Source organism: Pyxicephalus adspersus, chromosome 4 (assembly GCF_032062135.1).
Source record: "Pyxicephalus adspersus chromosome 4, UCB_Pads_2.0, whole genome shotgun sequence".
Taxonomy (NCBI): domain Eukaryota; kingdom Metazoa; phylum Chordata; class Amphibia; order Anura; family Pyxicephalidae; genus Pyxicephalus; species Pyxicephalus adspersus.
Window position 1 is genome coordinate 136324026 of NC_092861.1, and position 24792 is coordinate 136348817.

The window sequence follows — 24792 nt, forward strand, 5'->3', positions numbered from 1 at the left end:
GAGCTTAGCTTTGAAGGCCATAGAGGTCAGCAGTGCAGGAATCATCAAGGGTAAGTAATACTTTTTTTTTTGCCAAGATGTCTTTAATTGTAAAATTTAAAAATGCCAGGGTCACTTTAGGCCACTGATCTGATCTCAATATTAAGTCTTCATTTGCTTGGCTAGAGCAGACTGTTCTAATAGTATACCTCACTATTCTGACATTAATTCCATGATTACTTTCAACTCCACAATACAAGTGTGATTAAAGTACACATAATAATAATATTACTTCTCTAATGCCTGGAGAGCCTTCTTGCTCCAATCGTCCTGAGTGCTTTTCTGAATGGCTGCAACAAAGAGGAATGTTTCTGTTGAGATCAGCTAAACACAATAAATTCTCAATGGCTAAGCAAAGAATTAAAATTTATGGAGAAGCTAATTCACCAGCTAAGTATTTATCTTCCAGGAGCTCTGTGTTTAAACGAAGGCCTGCCGTTTAAGTATAATAAATTTTAACATTAGATCCTTGCCAGATGCACTATATTATGGTTTTCATTAAAAAAGTGACACAGTTTATAGTGATTTTTAAAGTACAGAACAAGCCCATGAAGATAACATAGTAGACAGCAATATCACCTCTCTATATATGTCAATATTCTACATAGCATTATGAGATGTGGGGTTGACATATCTGAGGTCGACTTATTGCTTTTAATACTCCCAGCTTGTAGACTTCTAAGTGGATCATAAATACTAAAAAAAAGCAGTTTTGCAGTTTGTGATCTTGAATGCATGCATGTCTGGTCCCGGGCATACGCAGAAGGAGCTTTTCTTCAATGGGGAAAAAAATGCCATTCTAAAGCATGCACAATGAGATTGGCATGATTTTTTCCCCATCTACTTCTCCCGATCTCGCACCTGCGCAGTGCGAGATCTGGTGACATAGGCAAAAGGTGGAAGAAAGGGAAAGAAAATGGTGGTGCTGGTAATTCCTTCACACCAGGGCGAAGGTGAATTTCAAGACAACGCTGGACCCAATCCAGGAAACTTTAGGAGTGACCGATCTGCAAAAGTTAGGGTGAGGTTTTGGATTTTTTTAATTTACTTCATCTTTAAGTATGGTGATCAGTGGGTAGAATGCCTCTTATATTGCTGGCCAGTGGGAAGAAAGATCATTGGTGTTCTTTAAACAAACCTGAGGGACACAAACTGCTCATTGGTCAAGGAACCCTGGTTAAGAAGGCGTGGTCAACAGAAATGAGCAGAAGAAATCCCTCCTACTGGCAAAATTCTTACCCCCTCTTCTGTTCCTGCATCTCACAACATGGTGTTATACATTGGAAGTGTTACTGCCCCTGGTGACCATCCAGTCGATCTGGCAATGTAATACTACCAATTGTGTCCATTAACAACAGGGCTCAATTGTCATTCATGTAAACAGTGGAGAGTATTCCCAAAGGTTGGTTGCTGTCAGAAGTGGGAACACTCCCTGCTTTGTTACTCCTTGCAGTGGATGTATAATATATAAGATGCTAATATATAAGCCCTTGTTTGCACTCCTTTTTGACATCCTTTGTGAGGATCCAAGGGATTTTGTGAGCTAAAAATGGATGACTTAGATGGCTCAAAGCAAACTTGAGAAAGGGACAATTTGTCTATAAAAATGTGGGCTCAGTGGTCAGAATGTCAACCAATATAGTTTAAGGTGTGGACAAGCTCAACCATAGGCAGCACATTGGCTCAGTGGTTAGCACTCTGGCCTTTTGCAGTGCTAGGTCCCATGTTCAAATTTTGGCCAGGACACTATCTGCATTGAGTTTGCAGGTTCTCCCTATGTTTGCATGAGATTCTTCCGGGTTCCAAAAACATGGAGTTAGATAAATGTTCCCCCCCCCAAAAAAAAGTATATCTATGGTAAGGACATTAGATTCTAAGCTCCTCTGAGGGACAGCTAGGGACATGACTATAGACTTTGTACAGTGCTGTGTAATATGCTGATGCTAAAACAATACTGTGTAGTAATAATAATAACACATATGGAGATGAGTGGAAAATTGGGAATACACAAAGTGAAATCAAAGAGCCAAAAGAATTTAAGAAAAAAAACAAGAAGTACACTAAAAGATTTCTGAGCCAAAGTGGACAAGCTGTAAGGTTGAGTGAAAAAGAACTATCCCACAGCAGACTGTTCAACGTTCAACTATGTTTAAATTGACTGTGATGGAGGACTTTCAACCACAAATGTAGACAGTAAAACCACGGGTAAGTGTTTGGCACCCCCATCACATGCATTATCCTTGTATATCTGGTTATTCTCTTTATATATGGAAGCCACAAAATATGATATTGTAATATATTAATATGGGCTTATGAACTTGTGGTCTGGGACTTGTATAGCTTGGGAGTAAAAAGAACATTTATATCTCCAGTAGTTCATGGTTAATTGTCTTCTCTGCTTGCCGGCTCCCAGGAGTCCAATTACAGCCCAAGTTTACCACACTTGAGCTACCACAAACTGTTGATGTTTTAAAACAAACAGATTCACACTGTTTCACTGTAACAAAAAGTTAGCTTGGAAAATGACATCAAACAGTCCTTATGTAAATATTTTCTGCACAAAATGTCTTTCTTTTGAAGTTGAACTATGACCTTGTATACAAAAATTAGGCAGTACCTAATTAAGGTGCATCTGCCAACATTTTTTGTCATTGCTGGAGAATCGACTGAATGTAGCCTTTAGGCAATATTAACCATACTCTGTTGCCTTTTTGGGCATGGCTTCTACTGTACAGGTCCTCTGTATGGGTAATTTGTTTTTATGCAAAAGCAAAAAGAAAAACATCTAAAGAAAATTAATATTACCATCAGTAGCTTTCAAGCTGTACACCAGTCCCAGTGCCAGGAATCCTTTTGCAATTGACTCTCCTGCTTCATCTCCCATGTTTATCACTTGTTTTGCAAACTGTTCCCCATCTTCCAACTGCAATACATGGAAGGAACCATACATAAACATGTAAACTGGAGGAACATTGAGGTATCCGTTCTATACATAGCACTTTACAATTAATTATTGATCATTAATAAAAAATATATAGAACCAACATCTCTCACAAAGTTAGGACATGCAGGACTTCAATACCATAATATGAAATACAGAAACGGATGAGTGGAGTGATTTAGCTTAAATTGATTTGCAGCAAAATTACAGAGGCTTGGTTAATAAAAAAAAAGGGTTGGGGTATCCATGAGGGTCCCATTGAGGGTTCTGCAATAACTGACATTGTGTATCCTGCTAATGAGGCAAATAAGCACATCAAGAATAGTTGGAAGGAGCTTCTGTAACTCTAAGGAGCCATTTAAAGTTAAAACCCATAAACTACCAAAAAAAACCTAATTTCACCTTCCCCATGGCTTCACCTTCTGTTTTGATTTAATGCATACCTACAACTGAATAACCTTGTATGATGAACTTACACTGTAAAGCAGAATAATTAGAATAGGTAAAAAATCTTTTGGAGAATTGGCAAAAGTTGTGTGTTGGACTGGAAGCTGTTGCATAGCTTTAAGTTGTGTTGTCCAAGCACCCACATCCACCCTTTTCTCTGCTTCCCTCTATACCATTCTTTAAAACCTAAGGAGAGATAGCATGCAGAGATAAAATAAGCCACAATCACCATTGCCACTATGTACCTTTGGGAATACTATTTACAGTGCAGCAAGGCTACTAGAGTAAACGAAACCACAATATTGAGAAATACCAAAATGTCTACCAAGATCTGTTGCCAGTTTTGCACTTGACTATCCAATCTGACCTCAGGATGCATGACAATGATATTCTGCCCTTCTGATATTGGGTTTGGGGGGAACCACAGGACAAATGGGAGCACAAAATCAGACACAAAACAACTTGAAAAACGGAGTCACATGGTAGTAAAATATTATAATAATTTAACACAATACACCTTAAAAAAGGGAAGTATATAGGCTAGCCAGCAGTGAATTTAGCATGATTCCACTTACAATTTTGGACTATAAAGGGAATATAATGATGTCTTCTTTCCCCCTGCCTGCTAATAATGGCTGGGGATCCCTCAAGCTAACACTGTTCCCTCCTTTCCATCCACATTTATATGCAGCATATCTGACTGGCTTCAAATCCTTGCCCCCCCCTACCCAACTCTAATAATCCTGTAAATGATATTGTCTGATACAAAATAACTCCAGGTACCTACTGTGCAGGTACGTACATTGAAAAGCACAGTATATTACAATGATGCAGTTTAGCTTTAAAAGGTTCAGACTCTGAATTTTTGGCTTGGCAGGCATTATTTTGTATACTCTATTAATAAAAGCATATTGCCTTTTTTTTCTTCTTCAGGTTCCACTGTGGAGAGAGCACAAATGCATAATAACTGAACAACAGTCGAGTTTAAATCTGTTCTATCAAGAGACTCCTTCCTGCTGTTATTAATTTCTGCAAAATCCAGTGCATAGGTAAAAAGAGTCAGTGGATTGCAGTGTCCTCATTTCACCTGCTTCCCACATGTGTAGCCCTTTCAGGAGCCTCAGTGTGAAATCTGCAACAATAGCGCACCTAGGAACATCCTGTATGCCAGATGCAAATTAATGTGGCCGCGATGAGAACCACTAGAACTGGAGCATGAAATTCAGGCATTAATTCACCTTTAACAAGCAAGCGTCATTAGAAGTCAGACTTGCAGTCTCCCCGCTGCGAAGAAAAACTGAAATTTCGGTTATTGTTACTGGCTGTACCCTTTCGACAGGTTCTACAGGCTTATGAAATTCTGTGTCCTTATTAAAAACATTGTAAAATGTGAGATTCAGATTTGAAAGCCGTGAAAATGTATGTATCAGTCAGTTAATGAAGACGAGTTGGGAGGGAATTTCAAACAGATAGACCTTAAAGAGGAACATTACACTAAAAAAAAAAAAAAACTTTAATGAAGGATGTCGATGTCTTATAAAACATATTACCAGCCTGTTCACAATCTTTTCTGAAAAGTACGTTGAGCTGTGAATGCATACCCTAGAATGCCATGAATAAATTAACACTCACACACATATCAGGTCAATCAAGACGCCCAAAAACCTGAATACCGAAGAAGACTGGGTGAAGATGGCAGCACTGATGATGGAGAGGTGAGTGAAAAAAATTGCTACCGTGTTTCCCCGAAAATAAGACACTGTCTTATATTTTTTTGGGCTTCCAAAAACACACTAGGTCTTATTTTCAGGGTAGGTCTTATATACTTTTTTTAATGAAAAAAACACTTACCATATTCATGTAGAACAATGTACATTTGAGAGTTTTATATGGTGACCCAATTGTAAATTAAACTCTTCATTGATTCATTGCTACTGGTATTGGTTACTGAATTCAGCATTTCTCTTCTTGCACTGTTACTGTATTAAATCAGCCAGCTTGTCCTTACAAACCTAAAATCAGCACAAAATGTGGCTGGGGCAATGATTGCTCACATTTTTATTTTTTTTTTTTTTTTTTATACCGTAATTGTGCTGGTTAAAATAAAAAAAAAAACTTACCTTATCAGAAGACGCGAGCCGAGTTCCTGGCTTCTGACAGGCGAAGTGCATGTAATATCACTCCGCCTGTGACAGGAGCCGGAACTACAAGTCAAGCATCGGCTTGTGCGGCTCCGGAGTGTGTACGCCCGCTGTCTCCCGCTCGGTGAGTATTTTTTCTTTTCTTTTTCTACTAGGTCTTATTTTCGGGGTAGGTCTTATATTAGGGCAGGTTGGGGGAAAAGTGCTAGGTCTTATTTTCGGGGAAACACGGTATCAGGCAGAGAAGCCTATTTTATAGGCAAGACATTGCCTGTCTCTTCTGCAATAAACGACCGACATATTTTTTAATATTTAATTCCACCTTAAAGAGCCACTGTCACCTTCCCCTTGCAGAACAAAGGAACAATGTCTTTGGACACAGAATTCTCAGACCCCCTAGGCTCACCTTACCTATGCGCTCTTACAGCCAGCACTAAGAATGGCTGTGTTAGAAAACTGTGGTGGCAGTCCAATCATTACCCTACTCATTTGTTAATGCTTGAGACTAGTGACTGGCTGCTAGACTACACCATTACAGAGTTGCAGGTTGCATACTTCTCCATACCTGGAAGTGCTGGTTATTCTAGTTGGCTCTGGAAAAGCAAGTACCCGCAAGGTAATGCAGGTAAGTTGAGTATTTGAGGTTGGGTAGGGGCTCCATCCAAAGACACTGTCATCTTGCACCTTGCAGTGGCAAGGTGGCAACGTCCCTTTAAAGTGAACCTGTATTCAGTAAAAAAAACTCTCATATAAGATTTACTATGTTAGTCCAATTTCACAAATAATTCTCAATCTTTCATTAAAGAATACTTGGTGACCCTTCCACTTTCTGGTACAAGGTAACAATACCCTTCGTTTGTCTTCTAATTATACTCCTACATAACCAAGGCTTCTGATGATGACTGATGGCCCTTCCAAAATTAAACAGGCAAGGTTCACTCTTGCCACCATTAGAAAACCCATTGCTGCAGTCATTACTGGAGAGATCAACAACACTGAGATGCAGCAAGAAATGAATGTGAAAAAAAGCACATATATAGTATTTATTTATAATAGTAAACTAAATATCTAAATTAATAAAGACAGAATCTATTTTAAAGTTTTAGACTGACCAGCACAATCAAGTATTTGAAAGTGCAATCGTCACATAGCATCTTTGGTTCTGGAGCTCCAGATAGTCCTTCCCTCTATCAGTCCATCATTATGATTGACAGGCTCACTCAGCAATAGCTAGAACAGATGGCAGGACAAGGTGGGGCCGGACATAATATCAAGAATTTGCATATTAGAAGCTAGAGGTCAGATAGAACATTCCTAATGAATATTTGCTTTGCTAGGCAGTATAAAACTGCCTTGCATTTACATAAACAATGTAAATGCAGTTTTAAAATGCTGTATTACAAATGCCAGGCTTTGTGTACAGTGGCTCAGACCTAAAATTCTTTTATGACCTCTATCTTCTCCTGAAAATGATCGCTGCCACGAAAATGTATTTATTTCTAAAAGCCATTCATTTATCAGGAATGATAAATATTACTGAATATACGGCACAGGGGGTTACAAACTACAAAGTTAAGATCATTCTTGGGCAAAGGCCAATGTGATATCAGTGCGTCCTCTAAAAGTCCACATTTGGCAGGTATGAAAAGCTGACGCATTCCTCTGCCTCCACTCTGCAGCAATAAAAGCCTCTGATATTGAACAGACTTCTGCTCTGATAAGTAACACAAAATGGCTGACCCATAACCGTGGAATGCCAATGGGGAATGATCCAAAACAGTAGTTAGAGGTTTAACAAAAAAAATCCATCTGTGATATATCCACATCAATTGTATGAGTCACGCACACCAAATGCAATAATGTTCTCATCCTCCGTCCTAACAGCTAAATACTGATCTGAAATACATACATTGTAATTGTTGGAGGAAACATAAGTGAAGGGAGAGCATTGCCTTGTGCAGGAGCCATAAAAAAAATGAAGATATTACTATCGTATAGATATAATGTGTTCGGACTGCATTGCACGCCAAGCTTTAGACAGGACCTCCATATTCTGAATATGTATCCTAAGGGGCCGAAAATGTTTCAGGAAAGACCTCAACTTAACCAGGCTGCAGCATGCAATGTTTCTGAATTCTTGAGTTTTTCCTGACATTACCATGATCTGCTAGCCACAAGAACACAGAGAGGAATCTGGATCTGTATATAAGATAGCCTCTTTGTGGTTCTAGATATGGAAGTGTAACATTTTCTTTCTTTTAAAAGTGTGGCTAAACACAGTGAAATGTCCATTATAAAAAACAGTAATGTGTTAGTTCAAAATGAATGGCCTTCCCAAGGCAATGGGAAAAGCTGGAAACACACTGCATTGTTATAAAAATAAGACCTAAAAAGAGATGTTGACTCTGGAAGCCCTTGAAACTTTGTGCCACCACCCTACCTGTTCTTTGGAATATTGGACAATGTAATCGGTGATGTCACCAAGTTACACTCTTCTTATACAAGGGGGTGCTGAGAAGTTCCTGGCTTTGCCCCCTTCCAGATAAAATTGAAAAAATGAGTGTGGGGGCATATGACAGCCTAATATCTTAGTGTGTAACTGTGCAAATATCAGGTCTTTGTGATTCTTAAAACTGTTTTTTCTTTTACTGGTAAGCTGAGATGGCAGAGGCACAAGCAAGTTAACGTTGTTGGAGTTACGGACCTTCATGAAGTTTCTCCAGGGAAAGTCAGCAGGACATTCACACTGAGATGTCACAAACACTGGGGGAGAAGTGTCCTTCCAACTGCACTGTCAAAATATCTCGTTTCAAGACTGGGCATTTTACCGTTGAAGATGAGCCCTGCAGTGGGCGGCCCCCAACCTCAACTGACCCGGCATTCTGCAATGCTGTTCATGAGCTGAATATTAAGGACTGGCGAATATCCGCAAAAAAGATAGCCCAGATATTTGACATCTCACAGGAGGGTGTTGGGTTTGTAATCACCACTATCCTAGACATGCGCAAGCTTTCAGCAAAGTGGGTGCCAAAATGTTTGAACAGCGATCAGAAGAAGGATGTTTTGGCCCATTTTGAAGCTGCACGGGACTTTTTGGCTAGGTTAGTGACTGAGGATGAAACTTGGCTCCACATCTATGATCCTGAAACAAAGGAATAGTCAAAGGAATGGCGCCACAGCAGGTCCCCACGGCCGGAGAAGTTCTGAACCCAGAAATCGGCCAAAAAACTCATGGCGTCTGTTTTCTGGGACAAAGTTGTTATTCTGTTGGTGGACTACCTAATATGCTAACCTCCTGGACCAGCTGAAGGAGGCAATGAAGACGAAACGTCATGGAAAGTTGGCCAAAGGGATCCTTTTTTTGCAGGACAATGCACCTGCGCACATGTCCAACGTTGTGCCTGCCAAATTGAACACCCAGGGTTTCCAGTCGGTCAACCATCCCCCCTACTCACCTGACCTGGGCCCTTCAGACTATTATCTGTTCCCAAATTTGAAGAAACACCTGAAGGGGCAACGTTTTGAGGATATTTCTAATGTCAAAGATGGGAGCTGAGAGCTGGTTTGCGGCCCAACCAAAGGACTTTTTTTTTGGAGTTACGGGCCTTCATGAAGTTTCTCCAGGGAAAGTCAGCAGGACATTCACACTGAGATGTCACAAACACTGGGGGAGAAGTGTTTTTTTTGAACGGTCTGGAAAAGCTGCAACTAAGCTGTACCAAGTGCATCAGCCTCAGGGGGGAAAATGTTGAATAAATGTGTTATTTCATAACTTTGGCTCTCTTCTTTCTGGGCAAAGCCAGGAACTTCTCAGCACCCCCAAGTAGAATTCTTTTGATCTTCTCTAAGAAAATATTTATTCATCATTTTTCAAAGGTACTCAATAAAAAAAGGAACAAACCTGAGAGCTAAACTCAAGGCAATAATTTGATGCCCAACCGAACCTTTGGCAGAGTTACAATTATTTTACGACGCCCACGCCCCTTCCCAGCCCGTCACAGTCTCCCCAATGCAGATACTGAATGTCACTGACTCCATTTCTTACACTTTAACTCAAACTCTACCCAAATATTACCAATGGTTCCTGACCTGTGACTATGGAGAGGAAAGCAACCATTAGCAGCCACTAAACACAGATCTCCAGCTACATAAAAAGATGCTCTGTATTACTGCAATGAAAGTTTTCCTGAACCCACACTGGCAGCTAAATATAATTTTCATGTTTGGAATTAATTCAAAAATGCTTCTTTTCAATGGAGTTTGTATAAACATGACAAGTAGTCATTTGCTGGGTATGTGCAGTGAAATGTCCTTGAAAATGTGAACATATCTGTAATTATGTGCGTCCAAATTACAGTTTAGCTACAGCAGTTGTGGCACAAAATTGTTTGTCAAATATCAAACGATATAAAAAAAAGATACCAACAAATGTAGTACAGCTTGAAGAAGGAGCAGTCAGAGGGGCTGGGAACAAATGCATCTCCTAAAAGCTCCAAAAATTACAAAGTACATTTTTTTGGAAGGGATGCAGGTATCCAGAGCAAGGACAAGTGAAGCCATACAATATAGTCTATGGGAAATGCTTCAACTACAAAAACAGGTGTCATGTATTATTATTTTATTATGATAAACTTGTTTTTATATAGTGCTGATATATTACACAGTGCTTTACAAAGTCCATAGTCATGTAATGCAATACTCCAACTATAGTTCTGTATACCATCACAACCATGCCTTCTGCAAGCTTTTGGAACAATAAATATTATTGATTTCTTCTGCACTGTCAGTGTGTGTGAACCCTTTTGTTGGGGACAGGGGGTATTGGTATGAATAAAATGGGTGGCATGGCTGAAATGAAGTGTAGTGGGGGTGGTCTGACTGACATAGGAAGGATATATAAACATAGGGTATTAGGGTTCCTGATGTAAGGAATGGTTGATTGACATAGGGAGGGCATACAAGGTTGATTGAAGCTGTTGTATGTGGTTGTGGGTATTGACGTGAATAGAATTTGGGAGGTTGTTTTGGCATGATTATGGTGGCGATAGGGAAGGAGGGTGGGTTAATGGGAGTGGGTGGATAGTGGTGGTATGATTGGGGAGTTGGTACTGGCCTAATTGAAGAGGGGGAGAAATACTCTGCCAATTAGGTGGTTGGGGTATTTGTCCAATTGACAGTGAATAGTGGTCGATCCGAAACTATCACATATGGGCTCGGTGTAATAAGTTCTGCAGCTCGAAAGTACACTTTTTTTTTTAAATGGACATTTTCTGACATTTTTTTGTTAGAAAGGGAGGCTTATCTTTAGGTTGTTCATAAATATGAGAAGACAAACCCTTTTAGGTAACCACCACGAAAGCGGGGGTGCATTTTTTCCTCCTCACCTTCCCTCTTGCCTTTACCTTGCTTCAGCCTAAAATCCAAGATTCAGTTAGTAAAATGAAACTTCCCAGCTGCCACTGTTTAATGTAATACAGCTGGTGCTGGGACTAGCAGAAACAGCCTAAAGGCATCACCAATCCTTTTGCCTCTTCATTTTTTTAAACAGTGGTGGTGGGGTACTTTTCGAGTGTAACAATGCAGGATTCCCCTGAGATCCCTGGTCTGCAGACAGCTACCTGTTTCTACCAAATTCTGTTCCACCACTGGTTACATGACTCTACACTATACTTGAGTAAATAGGCAAGTGCAGATGTTGACATCAGCTTGAGAAGTTTCTGATTCCCATTTGGCATATTTCTTACCTGTAATTAATTTACCTCCTTTTAGGTTACACCAAGCAGCTTTTGCATTTATAATGCAAGCAAAATGTGCACAAGCCCTAACAGTTCAGGAGACAAAAACTGATGGCCTACATTTGGTTAATAATACCACCAAGAATATATGAGTAAGATTTAGGACATGCTTAAGGACATGCCATCCATCGTTACAGGCAGATCCGTTTGTGGTTGCTTATTATGCAAACCCTGATGCTGTTTAATCCTACACTGAAGATTGTTCTCATTAAAGCCTTGGAATGGCGAGCTTTGCAGCAAATTATCAGCAGCTCATGAGGGTGAAGTACCTGTTTATTTCATCAGCAGAATTGCTGTCCCACAGGTTTTAGTAAAACACGGTTCCGCCTAGCTGACAAATTTGATATTCAGAAGCAAGGCAGCAAAATAATCAACTCCGTAAACATTATTTATTACCTATTGTCATAGACATGTCCTAAAAGCAGAAATAGCACTTACACACATCAAACATTTACAGATTAATAACTCAACTGCAGGTAAACATTATTACTGCTCAGAAGCATGACATTACCACCTTGTTCACAACTTCCATATTTGCAAATATTAAAAGCAGAAATATTGACAAAAACAGGATACAAAAACAGACTACAGAAAAAAAAACTAAACTAAGTTTTGCTGCAATATTCACCTAATTCCAAACATCTCCCCTGCAATACATTTTTTGTTAATAGATGTCATCGATCTGATCATCATTTACAAACCTTCTCTAAGCCTAAATCATCCTAGACATCCTGGGTCATCGTTCTGTCATTCTGTTTTCTCTTCCTTTCAGCAAGCTTCTTGTTATTACTTAACAGATTGTATCATTGCATTGTATTGAGATCTCAGTCAGAGCTTTGCTGTAAATAGTTTGCAAACAGCCGATACCTGGCCAAATTCAGGTACATAAGCTTCTTGAAATTAAAAATTTATTTATATTGTAATGAAAACTCCTGGCCATGTTCATCTTTTTTTCCAACAATACTACAGCTGGTCTTTATTGTTCTGGATAGCTGGGGGCCACATGCAGCAACCGTAGTAATAATTAGACTAAGTGGCACACATTTGATGTAGGATATGGACTATCAATACCATTTAATTTCCCACAGCAGCCAATTTTGGATTAAAGGTGAGCATTGCGGCAAAAGATGTTTTATCTTCTACAGGGCTATTCATTTTTGATTGGAGATTTGCCTAATGCAGCTCAATAAAACCAGATTCAGAGTTTCTGTTTCAGCAAATTTACACCAATATAAATTTTGGCAAAATCAGTAGTGCCACCTTGGAACTTTGTGACTTCAGTAATCTTACCTAAACAGTGAGTGGCCTGTATGCAGTGTTTGGAGTCCTAATGCTCCGATAACAGACATTGTTATTGTTGCATCTGTAATCTGCAGGAGAGCAAGTAGTGTCTTCCTTGGGCTCATAGAATATAATGGAGAGCCAAGGACATACACTGCCAACCTGCAGTTTGAGGACACAGCAAGCACAGGTTAAATAAGTGACCCAATGGAGGTGTTTAAATTGTGTGTGCAAACTTCCTGGTGCAAGTCTTGTGCCACCTAAGCTACCAAGTCCTTATTTACTGTTAGCAAGCCTGAACGTCTGATGCTGACGTAGCTGTTTTTTCCATATTTCCACAGTAATCCTGTAAATGTTCTGCTTCTAATAAATGCAGCTCCAGCAACTCCTTCTCCAGATGTAAATGCTGTACCTATTTTTAAATGCTATGGTAGCACACTGCGCACTGCGGTGCCTAATGTATTATGTAAGATTCCTTCCTTCAGCTAACTTACCCAATGAAGTGGCCCAATGCAGACCTTGGCAGCAAGAAGCAGAACAGTTGGGTCTGTGGGACGAAGCTTACAGCACTCTCTAAGCACTGACACAGCATAGGCATACTGTAGGAGGAAAGGTGAAGAAAGGATTAGACATTCAGAGCCACAGAAGCCATTAATCATTACTTGTACACACACATATATATAAATATAGATATGTAATAACATATTTAGGTTAAATCCTTTTTATACTGACACTGTATTTTGCGTTTCTTTAGGGCTCATTCTCACAACATACTGTATGTTAATATATTCATAACACACATTCATGGTGTGCATTGCGAACACACACTGCTCTGCAATGCATAGTTAAAATGAATTGCAGAGCCTACTTACTTGTATGTAAATCAGCAACTCTGGAATAAAACAGGGACACTTCTAGTGTTTTACTTCTCTTACTGGGCCTGATTTATTAAAGATCTCCAACACTGGAGAGGTCACTTTCATCAGTGAAGCAGGGTAATGCAGAAAACCTGCAATGGATTTATTAAAATCATTTTCTATTTGCTAGCAAATGTTTTGAATCTTGGACCAGATCCATTCCAGGTTTTCTATATCAGCTTCATTGATGAAAGTATATCCTCTCCAGCCTTGGAGAGCTTTAATAAATCAGGGCCCGTGACGCCTTTTTGGTGTTAAAAAAAATCATTAAAATCACTTTGTTGTATTTGTTAGATGAGTGCACAAAATACACATTGAGTCCCCCAGATATCTAGTAAGCAGATAATTTCTTGTGCTCTCTGACTATCGTTTGCTGTAATCAGTTAGCATAGTTGTCAGTTATCTCCATGGACCACAGAACACCCCTTGACATTGTTATAGAGAACAGGAGATCTGCTTTACAGACCTAACATTCTTCCTGTCTTAGGGTGACAACACTGATCCTTAATAGGGAGAGTACAGCCAGTTAGTGTTGTCACATTAGGGCAGGAAGGGTTTTCCTTGAATGATGCCAACATTTGAAGACTTGTACAGTACATTTTATTATTTGTTCCATTATTAATGAAAACCCGAGCAAACACTAGAAGAACATACAGTCTCCATGCAAATACTTTTTTTTGGTATAAACTGTCCAAATCCATATAATAATATAATTATTCCGGCAGCTGCAATGACCAAAAGACATGACAAAGGAGGATCCTTGAGAATATTTGCTATGTCAGCCAGCACTTTGATTTGTTGCTGCTAGTTTAAAGAGACCAACACAAACTGCCATAGAGTTCTGGCTTCGCACAATAATTTCTGACCACCTGTTACTGATCACATTCTTTACCCTGACCTTGTTTCTTGTCTGATACCCAGCTGACCTCTGCAAGTTCCCAATCTTCTCGTCTGCCCGACCATGAACTAAAGCTGATGAAAAGTGTTCCATTTTTATACTGCTTCATGCTAAAAGAAAGGCCATCCTGAGTTTCTTCTCTTGGAATACCCAACATACAATTATATCTACACTCTAATTGACACTGGTACAGCCTGTTTCCCTAGCTACAATATATTTCTTTCCATTTGATAGCTCTGAACATTCTCCATTATCTGCGTCTCTAACTTAACTCGGAAATTTTTACAGGAGCATACATATGTAACCCGCATACATATGTGGTATTGCTGGACCAGTGGGGTTCTTGGTTGGTTTTGGTGGCATTGCGTAGATCCTTTTTACAGAGATAACCCTAAAATTAAAGCATACAATAAGGGGACCCAGGTATGGTCCCATATGCCTTTCTGATCATGGTGGGAGATTTCTACATTAGATGAGCTTGTTTTAGGTGTGAGGATAAGGTAAGGATCAAGGAGAAAAAATAGAAAGGTTTTAGATTACATTTAAACAGTTTATTGGTTAAATAATAAATATAGCCAACACGTTTCAGGGGAACAGGGCTCCTTGTTCAAGGCTTTATGTCTTTCTAGACCTTTTCAACATACGGGAACCCTTGAAATAATTTTCACGTAGTCAGGAGACACCTTCTATAATCTCTGTTTCCACAGTTTTGTATATTAGTGTGGTGGTCAGAGAGAACACCTCTTACATTGCTGGCCAGTGAAAAGAGTAGATAAAAACCCTTACAGATTGCCAAAAGATCATTGGTGTTGGCTAAAGTGGTCTGAGACACACAGATTGCTCATTGCTCAAGGAACCCCTGGCAACTTCTGGAGAAACCCTAGTTAAGAAACACTGGTATAGTGTGTCAAAGTATATGGACCAAGTTTAAACAATATTCTAAATCTAGAATGACAGAATATCCTTGTGAGAATGGGAGATACAATTTGTTAAGGTAATTCATTGCCCCAAATTACATTTATGTCTGTACATTTTAGCATGTGCTATCGAACTCTGCAAACCATAGTTCTTTTTTAACAGAGGGTAACGGTCCCGAAATTTGGTAGCCTAGAAAACATGTATGGGCAGATTCATATATGCTTCAAGATCAGATGATCCCGCACGACTCCAGGTGGCTGGCACTTTGTCATCCCTCATTCATTCTTTTTGGGTCTGCCCTGGGCAGAAGCTACATGTTCTAAACAGTAAACACAGCGTGAACATAGCCTAATCCCAAAACTGGATTTGCTTGCCAAAAATTCAAATTCAAATAATAATACATATTAGTTCATATTTACAAAGGAAGAAATAATAGTTTTATGATGTACATTTAAATATGTACATCACGGTTATACATTATAAAAAGTTTTCAAGGATGTTTCCGCTCACCTAACAAAGGAGCTGCAGGATATCTGCTTTTCCTCCTCCACATTGCAGAATTCCTTTCTGGTTTATTTTTATCACATAGGCATTCGTGGAATTGTTGTCTAGCTAATAAATGTCTCATGAAATATAGTCTTTGGGTGCAATGAGGGGTAGGGAATCTGTATGATGGTATCAGAGCTGCCCCCACCTAATAATTCTGCTAACCTGCCCTGTCCTTACTAACGTCTTGGCTTCGATACAAAGAGCCAAAGAGTTTTACAGAACTGTGCAAACAGACTTCAAACTGGCAGCAAATTAAAACTGGAAATCCTTAGACAAATATACTTTTAAAACAAAAAAGAATATCCAGTTTAATTCCAGTGAAAATAACTGAGCAGAAGCGGCTTCATTTTATTGAGTCCTAAATGAAAATCATTTAAGCCGCATCAAAGCCGAGCGACATTGATCTCTAGCATTGTGCTCATTCAAGGCCTTTTGCTGATCTGCGTTTAGGAAAAGAAATAAAATTACATTTAAATGTCAGATCTTTAGCAGCTCCCACATTTTGTTGGCCTTATAAATCTTTTCACCGACTGGTTTGTCAAATATCCAAAATGCCATATTAGTCAGGCATTGAAGGGCAATTTTAAGAAACCGGTACAATCTGTCAGTGAACTGCCAATGGTAATTTTTAAGGGAAGGAACTCATGGTTTTATATATGAACTTTAGGCAGATATCAAAGACACAAATAATTTATTCAGCTGTTTGCCTAGAGCTCAGCTTTAAATACCATATTCCATTAAATATTCCATTCCATAGAATATTTGCTTTATTGAGGTTTTCAGCAAACTGTTGCCGAGCACTGAAATGTGCTATCTATGAATCTGTGTTGTGTAACTTGTCCAATAAAACTAAAGAAGGGTGTAAATATTTGTAGGGGGGGGGGTAAATAATTTCTTTTAGAATGACCAGGAAAGTGTATAATTACATTGGGCTTAATGCTGCCCCTTACTTTGTGCTACCAGAGTCACATGATCACAGTTTTGGAAACAGGTAGCTACAAAAAGCAAGGTTTAAAGTCATCAGAGGGATCTGCACAGTAGACAGCCTGGTAAAAAAGAATGATGGTGGGATGAATATATAAAACAATGCAGGTGGGCCATTTCATCTGTATATATTGCACAAATTCTGGTCTTTATAGGGTAGAAATAACACATTCTCCTATTAGAACAACTCCCCATTCACTGATAATAAGCTTTTGGAGTGCCTACCCGCTTTGACCTCTGCTTCATTTATAGGAACGAGGAGTCCAAACCTTGTGTAAGCTCCATGTCAGAGCTTGCATACGGCCATGGTCAATGCCTCATATGAGTTCAGGCATAGGGACTAACCACTGAAGCTCCAGGGAGGTCACTTGCTGCTTCATACTCAGAAGGACAAGGGGTCTTATGAAGCACTGAGAAAGCATGGGTAAGGTAAATATATACAAGTTTGAGGCTGTTTTTACAAGAGAACCTGCAATTTTTTCCTATATCAGCATCAGCAAGTAAGGCAAAGCATTTAGCCTTTTCAATAGCCTAAATGTTCTCTCTGACTGGCTGAATATTATTATCAGACAGATTTCTATGCAGTAAAAAGCATTTTTAATGCTGCTATTCATCTGCATTACCTTCAACATAAGTGCATCACCCCAGAAAAATCACTTGCTAATGCTAGTTGTTGTTCCAAAGTGTTTTTGTACACAAACACTGGCATTATACTTTATTAGAAACCTGTCATGTCAACATGGAGCTTCCATTGATAACTTTCCTTTTGCAAATGCTATTTATATAAACATCAGGCTAACTCGTTTCTTTACACTATTAACTCTGAACACATATTCTGAAAAGAGTTTTCTCCAAATGAAGTTGGTTCTGAGTTGGTGACTCCAAAAGTGTTTGCGACAGGATAACAGCTACTCAACTAGAATTTTTATTAGGTGGTCAACTATAACAGCCATCATTCAGGTTAATTTATAGTTAACCTGTGCTTTGCCTATGTAGGGTCTTTATTGCAAACTATGTACCTATACATCTCCTTTTCTCCCATGCCACTCCATTCAACCTCCAGGGGTGAAACAAAAGTCCTGTCTAGGGCTTCATACACACGTGCAATAGTTATCGTTGGAAAGGATCTTTCATGATCCTTTCCGACTAACGACTGCACGATGCAGGAACGAGCTCTGTACATACAGCACCGTTCTGCTCCATGGAGAGGGGAGAACGATGGAGTGGCACCCCGCCGCTCTCCCCCTTCTCTTCCATTACGATCATTCATCGCCATCGTCCGTGGATCCCCCAGGATCGTTTGGACGATGGACGAAGGGCGCTGTACATACCCCAGATCCTCATCCGATATCGGCCCTGAGCATGTACGAAGCCTTATACACAAGATACTGAAGCTTACACAAAATTATTGACTCCCTGTGAGATATGGCTGATTGGTGTAGCACTAATGGGAATCACATGCTCTTTTATATGAAGACGCAGCAGCAGTTTTCTTTGGCTCCCAAGGTTAAGTGGCTAAGAGCAAAGTTAAGCATATGCCACAGACATATAAGGAAAACTGTTATTTGCCCTGAATAGGCAACGCATGTTTGTTTTAAAAATAACATTTTATACTTAAGAAAAATGTAGCTTGTAATACGTGACCCTACCAACAAATGTTTGCTGTTGCTACCCAGTCTGCTCTATTATTGCATTTTATCTATACTTCTCCTCTCCTGTTTGTTTTTCATACTTACATGATAATCCCATTCCAACTTTTAGAAACCTGTTGGCTGGCTACGTAAGTGGTGCAAGTATAAACTCAGAGCACATTCTCTAATTCAGCATCCAAAATCCCGAATGATCCTACCCTACAACTCCGCACAATAATCAGCAAATCATGTGGGAAGATGTAATACTCCAGCTGGACTGCAATTCTGTGATAAGTTAAAAACACTGCACAGTTATGGAGGCCACATAGAGGATGCCTCAATTCTAGCAGTAATTGTTTCACATGATCCATGTGGAATATGACTCATTTTGGTGACTGCGCTGGGTTATGAACAAGCTGTGGGGAAAATATGTTGTTTTGTAATATTTAACCCTTCCCAGGGAACCTGATGATAGCATTAGTCTATTCTTTTTTTTTTTTAAATTGAACTTAGGCTCCTTCAAACTCAATCATCTGGCAAATGCTTTCGCTATATGTAAGTTTTTTGTTTTCTTTTTACTGTTACTTTTGGATAGAGTAGGGAAGATTTGTAAATTATGGCTGATTATGTTCCTGTTATGGAGAATTACTGCTTGTTTTTTGATGGATGTTAGATTGCAGAGGAAGTGAGAAGAATTTTTCCTAACAAAATACCAAGGGATTAGACCAGTGTTTCACAACCAGGTTCCTCCGGAGGTTGCTAGGGGTTTCTTGAGCAATGAGAATTTTGTGCCTCTCAGGTCAGTTTAATAGACACCAAAGATTTTTTTTGGCTATCTGTAAAGAAGACATTCTTCTCAATGGCCAGAAATATAAAAGTTATTCTTCCTACTGACCCCCACATGTACTGTGAGCTGTGGTTATAGTAATTATTGATAGGGTTCCCTAAGACCTGAAAGTTATTTAAAGGGTTCCCCTTTAAATAACTACTGACTATGATAACCAATTTAGAAAAAGTAGAACCTCAGTTATCCGGCACCCATGAGGAATGGCAGATTCCGGATAAGTGTAGTTTCCAGGTAATTGAGGTTTCCTTTTCTCAGCCATTCATCACTAGACTTGAATGGGGAGACATGTCCCCATTCACCTGTAGTGCTGAATGTCTGAGAAGGATAACCCTGATGACGGCTCAAGTGTCATCAGGGTTTCCCTTTCATCAGCCAATCACGGAGTGGAGCGCTGCTGATTGCTCCGCTTTCTTGATTACCTCGGAGCCCCAGTTACCCGGAACTCAGATCTCAGATAACCGACACACGACAGCTCCGCTTAGTTATTTTAAAAGGTAGCAAATTACTTTGAGTTAAGTTGGCTTTAAAGCCATTGGATCAGCGCAAAAGCAAATCAACTAGAATTTTCAAAATAATGTCGGAAATAAAAGCCAATATCTTGAATCAAGTTTTTGTTTATTACAAAATGCATTCAATTAACACAAACCTGCTATGTGCGTTTGAGTGAATGTGCCTGATTTATTAAAGCTCTCCAAAGCTGGAGAGAATACACTTTCATCAGTGAAGCTGGATGATCCAGTAAAACTGGAATGGATCTGGTCCAGGATTAAAAACATTTGCTAAAAAATAGCAAATGACTTTTAAGAAATTCATTCCAGGTTACTCGTTGACCCAGCTTCACTGATGAAAGTAAATCCTCTCCAGCCTTGGAGAGCTTTAATAAATCTGGGTCATTATTGGAAGATTGTAGGGGTGGGATTGGCCTGAACGGTGCTTTACAGCTTTCTGGAAACATCACAGTAGTCTGATTGTAAAACACCCATATGTGATAATAAAACCTAAATGAATATACAAAAAACTGCAATTAAATAAAAAAGGGTGGATAAACAATAAGGACTATACATCATGATGTCCATCAGCCAAGAAATGGCTGACTTTTTGTAGCTTTTAATGCACACTGTGAGCTCTATTTAAAAAAAAAATGTTCTCTCAAACATTCCCTTGCGGGAATCAAATACTTGCCTTGAAACACATAGGTCTGGATGATTCCAATGAGGGAATGTTTGAGGCCATGTCTGATTCCCTGTTTTATAAATTGAGCGTTATGTGATGCTGACTGTGTGCATTAAAAGACTAAACAATTTCAGTACAGAAGAGATGCCTACAACTGTGCAAGAATGAAGGGAATATTGGATTTGCTCTTTAAAATGCATTTTATTACAGTGAAATAAAAACAGTTTAGTCTGGAAACACGTCAACAAGCCCTAAGAACAACCTTTAATATACTGTGAACAAAAAGAACAGAAAACCTTCTCCCTGATGCACTTGAAGGTTAAATAACTATACTGCTGTAAATATATACAATTTAAATATTGTTCTAGATAAAATATATTAGACCTGTTTCCCAGATAACACTAAGGCATTATCTAATTTGCTCTGGGCTTGCACGTATTCATTACTGGCACTTTTTACCACTTTGCTAAATCTATACAAGAATTGTCCGACGTTTTAAGGCTGCTTTAGCTCAAACGAGGAAATAATGAATACATACAGCTAGAGATCTTCAATGTCCACGCTACAGCACATCTTTCAGTTAGATTGCATCTATAAATAGTTTATTTCTTTAGCTCTTGTAGTCTCCATGAAACTTTTCTCTAATATTATACTATATAAAATAAAGTAAAACAAAGCAAAGATGCTGACCAATGCCATGAAGACCTGCAGGATGCAAAATATAAAATGCACAGGGCAGCAAGGATGGCACGGCCGGTGGCTGACAACTACAAATAAATAGTAATAGTTGCCTATAAAAATGAGATTCTCTATTCATCTTTTAGTGTGGGAGAATAAAACTGTGAGTGTAGGTACTATTTACAGATGGATAGATTTTTAATCATAGATGGATCTTACTTGTAAGAGGAATGTTAATGATTTACAGTACTTCTTCAATTCTGTTCTACCACTTATATTTAAATATAGTATATGCATCAAACTAAAGATGGCTTTGACCTAAATTACAACTGCAGTGATTGTAGGAAATATGGGAAATCCAGAATACCATGTGAACTTTAATTGGAAGCGGGGGAGAAGGGCATGAAAACCAGATGAATGGGAGCTGTTCTAGAGCCGACGCGTTTCACCCTCATTATGGAAACGAGTCTGGTAGTAAAACTGCAGGCACTCAATGACTGTCCTATCGCTCTTTTGCGTCGGTGTACAGATGTTCCGCTATATTTGGATGTTTGGATGGACAAATTCCTGTACAATAGGTGCTCAATGTCTAGAGATTATGTGATAATTGAATACTCACCTAACTAAAGGATTGCTGGACTGATCATAACCATTCTGCCTTTTTTGCAGAACATTTACGCGTATGTTTTTGTTTATATTTGAGTTGTTTATTGAATATAAGCACTATTGCCAAAAAAACCCTCTTTGTTTCTTTCTTCTCTATTCTATATACACATAAGTGTTATTTTTTTATTTTATTGAAAGTTCCGTTTTAAGCGACACAAACCAATCAGAAATGAATATATATGGACTTTCACATTTTTCTGGATGGTATGCATCGTATTTTTGGATTACTGCTCCTTTAGGGACCTTTGTGTAAATTTAAAGCATATACATCTAGCTTTAAGATTTACAAAGTTTGAATCTATTTCCTAACCAAGATCCCTCTGAAATTCCACACATGCCTCAAAAAGTAATTATTCTTCTAAAGGCTCGGCTCTGATGGCACTTGAGACTGCTGACCTTTCCAATCACATCATTCTCCAAAGGAAACAGTTAATATTTTTATATTTCATTCCCCGATGATTCTATATAAGGAGCCATAAGAGGAATCTTCTATCCCAAGGCTCCTGGCGACCAGGCAAAGACAAACATACTTCTCCGGCGCTGGTTTCCTAGCAACTCGTCTAAGCTAAGCAAGCACAAGGAAACCCAATGTCATCAACTTCCTCTGCAGCTCTTCCACAACAGGCTGTTCCAAACTGGATCGATGGAATTAGACGTAGAAAAGTTTTTTTAAAAAAAACACAAGATGGTCACAATTAAACTAACAATGTGTAGAGTGATGGACATCATGATCTGACAGATGGCCCAAACACTGGTGGAATCATCAAAATAAATTCCATTATTTTCATAAAATTGTTTATGTAAGAGTAGCTTTCAAGAAAGCTTTAAATATAGGAGTCTATTTTAATAAAAAAGGAGAGAATTTGTGCACTGGTTTTTTTGTTTACACTTTTAGAAATCAGTTCGAATTTTGACAATGCCTTGTTTACAAAAGTGGGAAACGATACGGTTTCCTGGCAAACAAGCTTCTAAAAGCAAAGAATCGAAATACTGTTATACGTTTAAAGTGGTATTCAGATGTTTCATTCACTTGGATGGAGTACTAATCGCCTTTTTTAACAAAGTGGCAGGAATCAGACACTAGCTCTAAATAAAGTGAATGGACACAACGTAGGTGGACATGGTAGGTCTATTGTGGCCAAAGACTTCCATGAGGAAGTGCCTAGCGTCCACTTATGGTTGCAACATCAAATGCTTTGATCAGGGTATTTGCTTTAAACGTCCTGATCTTCAATATAGCCTATAGTGTTCATTAATATGAAAATAGTGAATGCTAATTAGTGATAATAGAGAGGCAATCAAGCAGAAATATGGCAAACAATACAAGTGGAAAATTATTTTAATTATGAAAAGGATGAATATACATATATAAAAAATAAGTATAAATATAAAAAAAGTATCGATCCTTTCCGATTACTGACACTTACAAATGGGGTGAATAGAAAAATAGATTTACGTATACATTTTTCTAGTGAACACCTATATTTGCCCCATAGTATTTTAAATAACTTGAACTCAGAAAGTACATATATATGCTACCTCATAAGGAACATCTAAAAATCTTCACTGGGCCCAAGCAATAGCTAAAAAATCTACACTTTGTCACCAATTGGTACTGGAAAACAGCAGTGTATTTGCTGTGCTTACAGCGTCCGTTTACAAGGCGGTGCCTCTGACTGCTATTCTGCTGCTCACTGTTTTCCTTGCTGGAGGAGAAGCTGCACCTGATAACCTGCAATGCAGGAATCTCCCTGCCTCTGCTTCATTTATTCTGTAGATCTGTGGTTTCTCTACATCTCATGCTGCTTCTTGATTATTACACCACCAGTCATAGGGGATGGGAGTAGATTTAGCATAAGGAAGCAAACTCCCTCTACCAAAATCTCCACAAAGAGACACAGTGCAGAACAAGGTTTGGGAAGATGGTATCGGGGAAACTGCAGATACCGGTGACTAGTTCTTCATTTTCTAATTTCCTTGGGGCACAACACCTGCAGTTCCGGTTCTCAGTAATGCTAAACTTTACGATTAAAAACTATAATAATAAAAATGAATAAAAGACTATATTTCAGTGCAAAGAACATGCTAGAAGAAAAACTTTCTAGAACAACTGCAGTCCCTGAAATGGAGGGAGCTAGGGGAGGGCCCATACATATAAAACCATTGACAAACACAACATACAAAGCATGCAGAACACAGGACATAAATTTATGCCACACATAGGGAATACAGACAGGACAGTAAATTTACACTGCTTATGGCAACTAAATGCTTATAAAGTTCAATAACATTCAATATCATCCAAGTTGTGCAAAGTCTGTACAGTGTACATAAGTATTTGGAATGATAAGAAAAACAATGTGCGTATTTGAACTACTGCCCAAGAATAAAGCGCAGACAACAAATATTAATGTTATCTTATGTTCTTGCAAAAATGATCTCACCTACAAAGTTTAAGTATTGTCCTGTACATTATGTACAACTTTCAAGTAGCACTTCAGCCTGTATTTTTTTTTTACTATACATTCACATGCATTGTAGAGTCAGGGATGAGATCTCTTCTGTAAACAAAGATAATGTATGTTGTACATAGAAATGTATTGTATAAAAAGAAGTAAGGTAGATGCCATAGGATAATTCTATCTATCTATCCATCTATCTATCTCTATCTATGTTCCCACTGACCATGAGGTTGCAGTGCTGTTACCGCTTCTTCATGCCAGTGAATGTTGCCTCAATGTAGACGCTACATGTAGCTTCTCCCCTTGGCTGCCCCATAGGTAATCAATGAGGCAGCAGTGAGCGGTACAGTACCAAATCTGCAGAAGTCTTGACGATTCTTCCCTTGACCTCAGAATTTCATAAAGCAGCAAAGTTATCCAGCTCC

General features: G+C 38.8%; 1 protein-coding gene across 6 annotated transcripts in view; it reads right to left on the reverse strand.

The window, feature by feature from the left end:
- Window positions 1-24792, reverse strand: part of TTC7A (tetratricopeptide repeat domain 7A) — a 211536-nt gene that overhangs the window by 106920 nt on the left and 79824 nt on the right. For 4 of the 6 annotated variants that reach the window (XM_072409750.1, XM_072409745.1, XM_072409747.1 and 1 more), the window contains 3 exons: window positions 13139-13243; window positions 2845-2962; window positions 272-329 (listed from right to left, as the gene is read on the reverse strand). In XM_072409750.1, the coding sequence (XP_072265851.1) occupies window positions 272-329; window positions 2845-2962; window positions 13139-13243 (281 nt within the window). The remainder of the gene's footprint in view (window positions 1-271; window positions 330-2844; window positions 2963-13138; window positions 13244-24792) is intronic. The other 2 variants (XM_072409749.1, XM_072409746.1) reach the window with 1 other exon arrangement.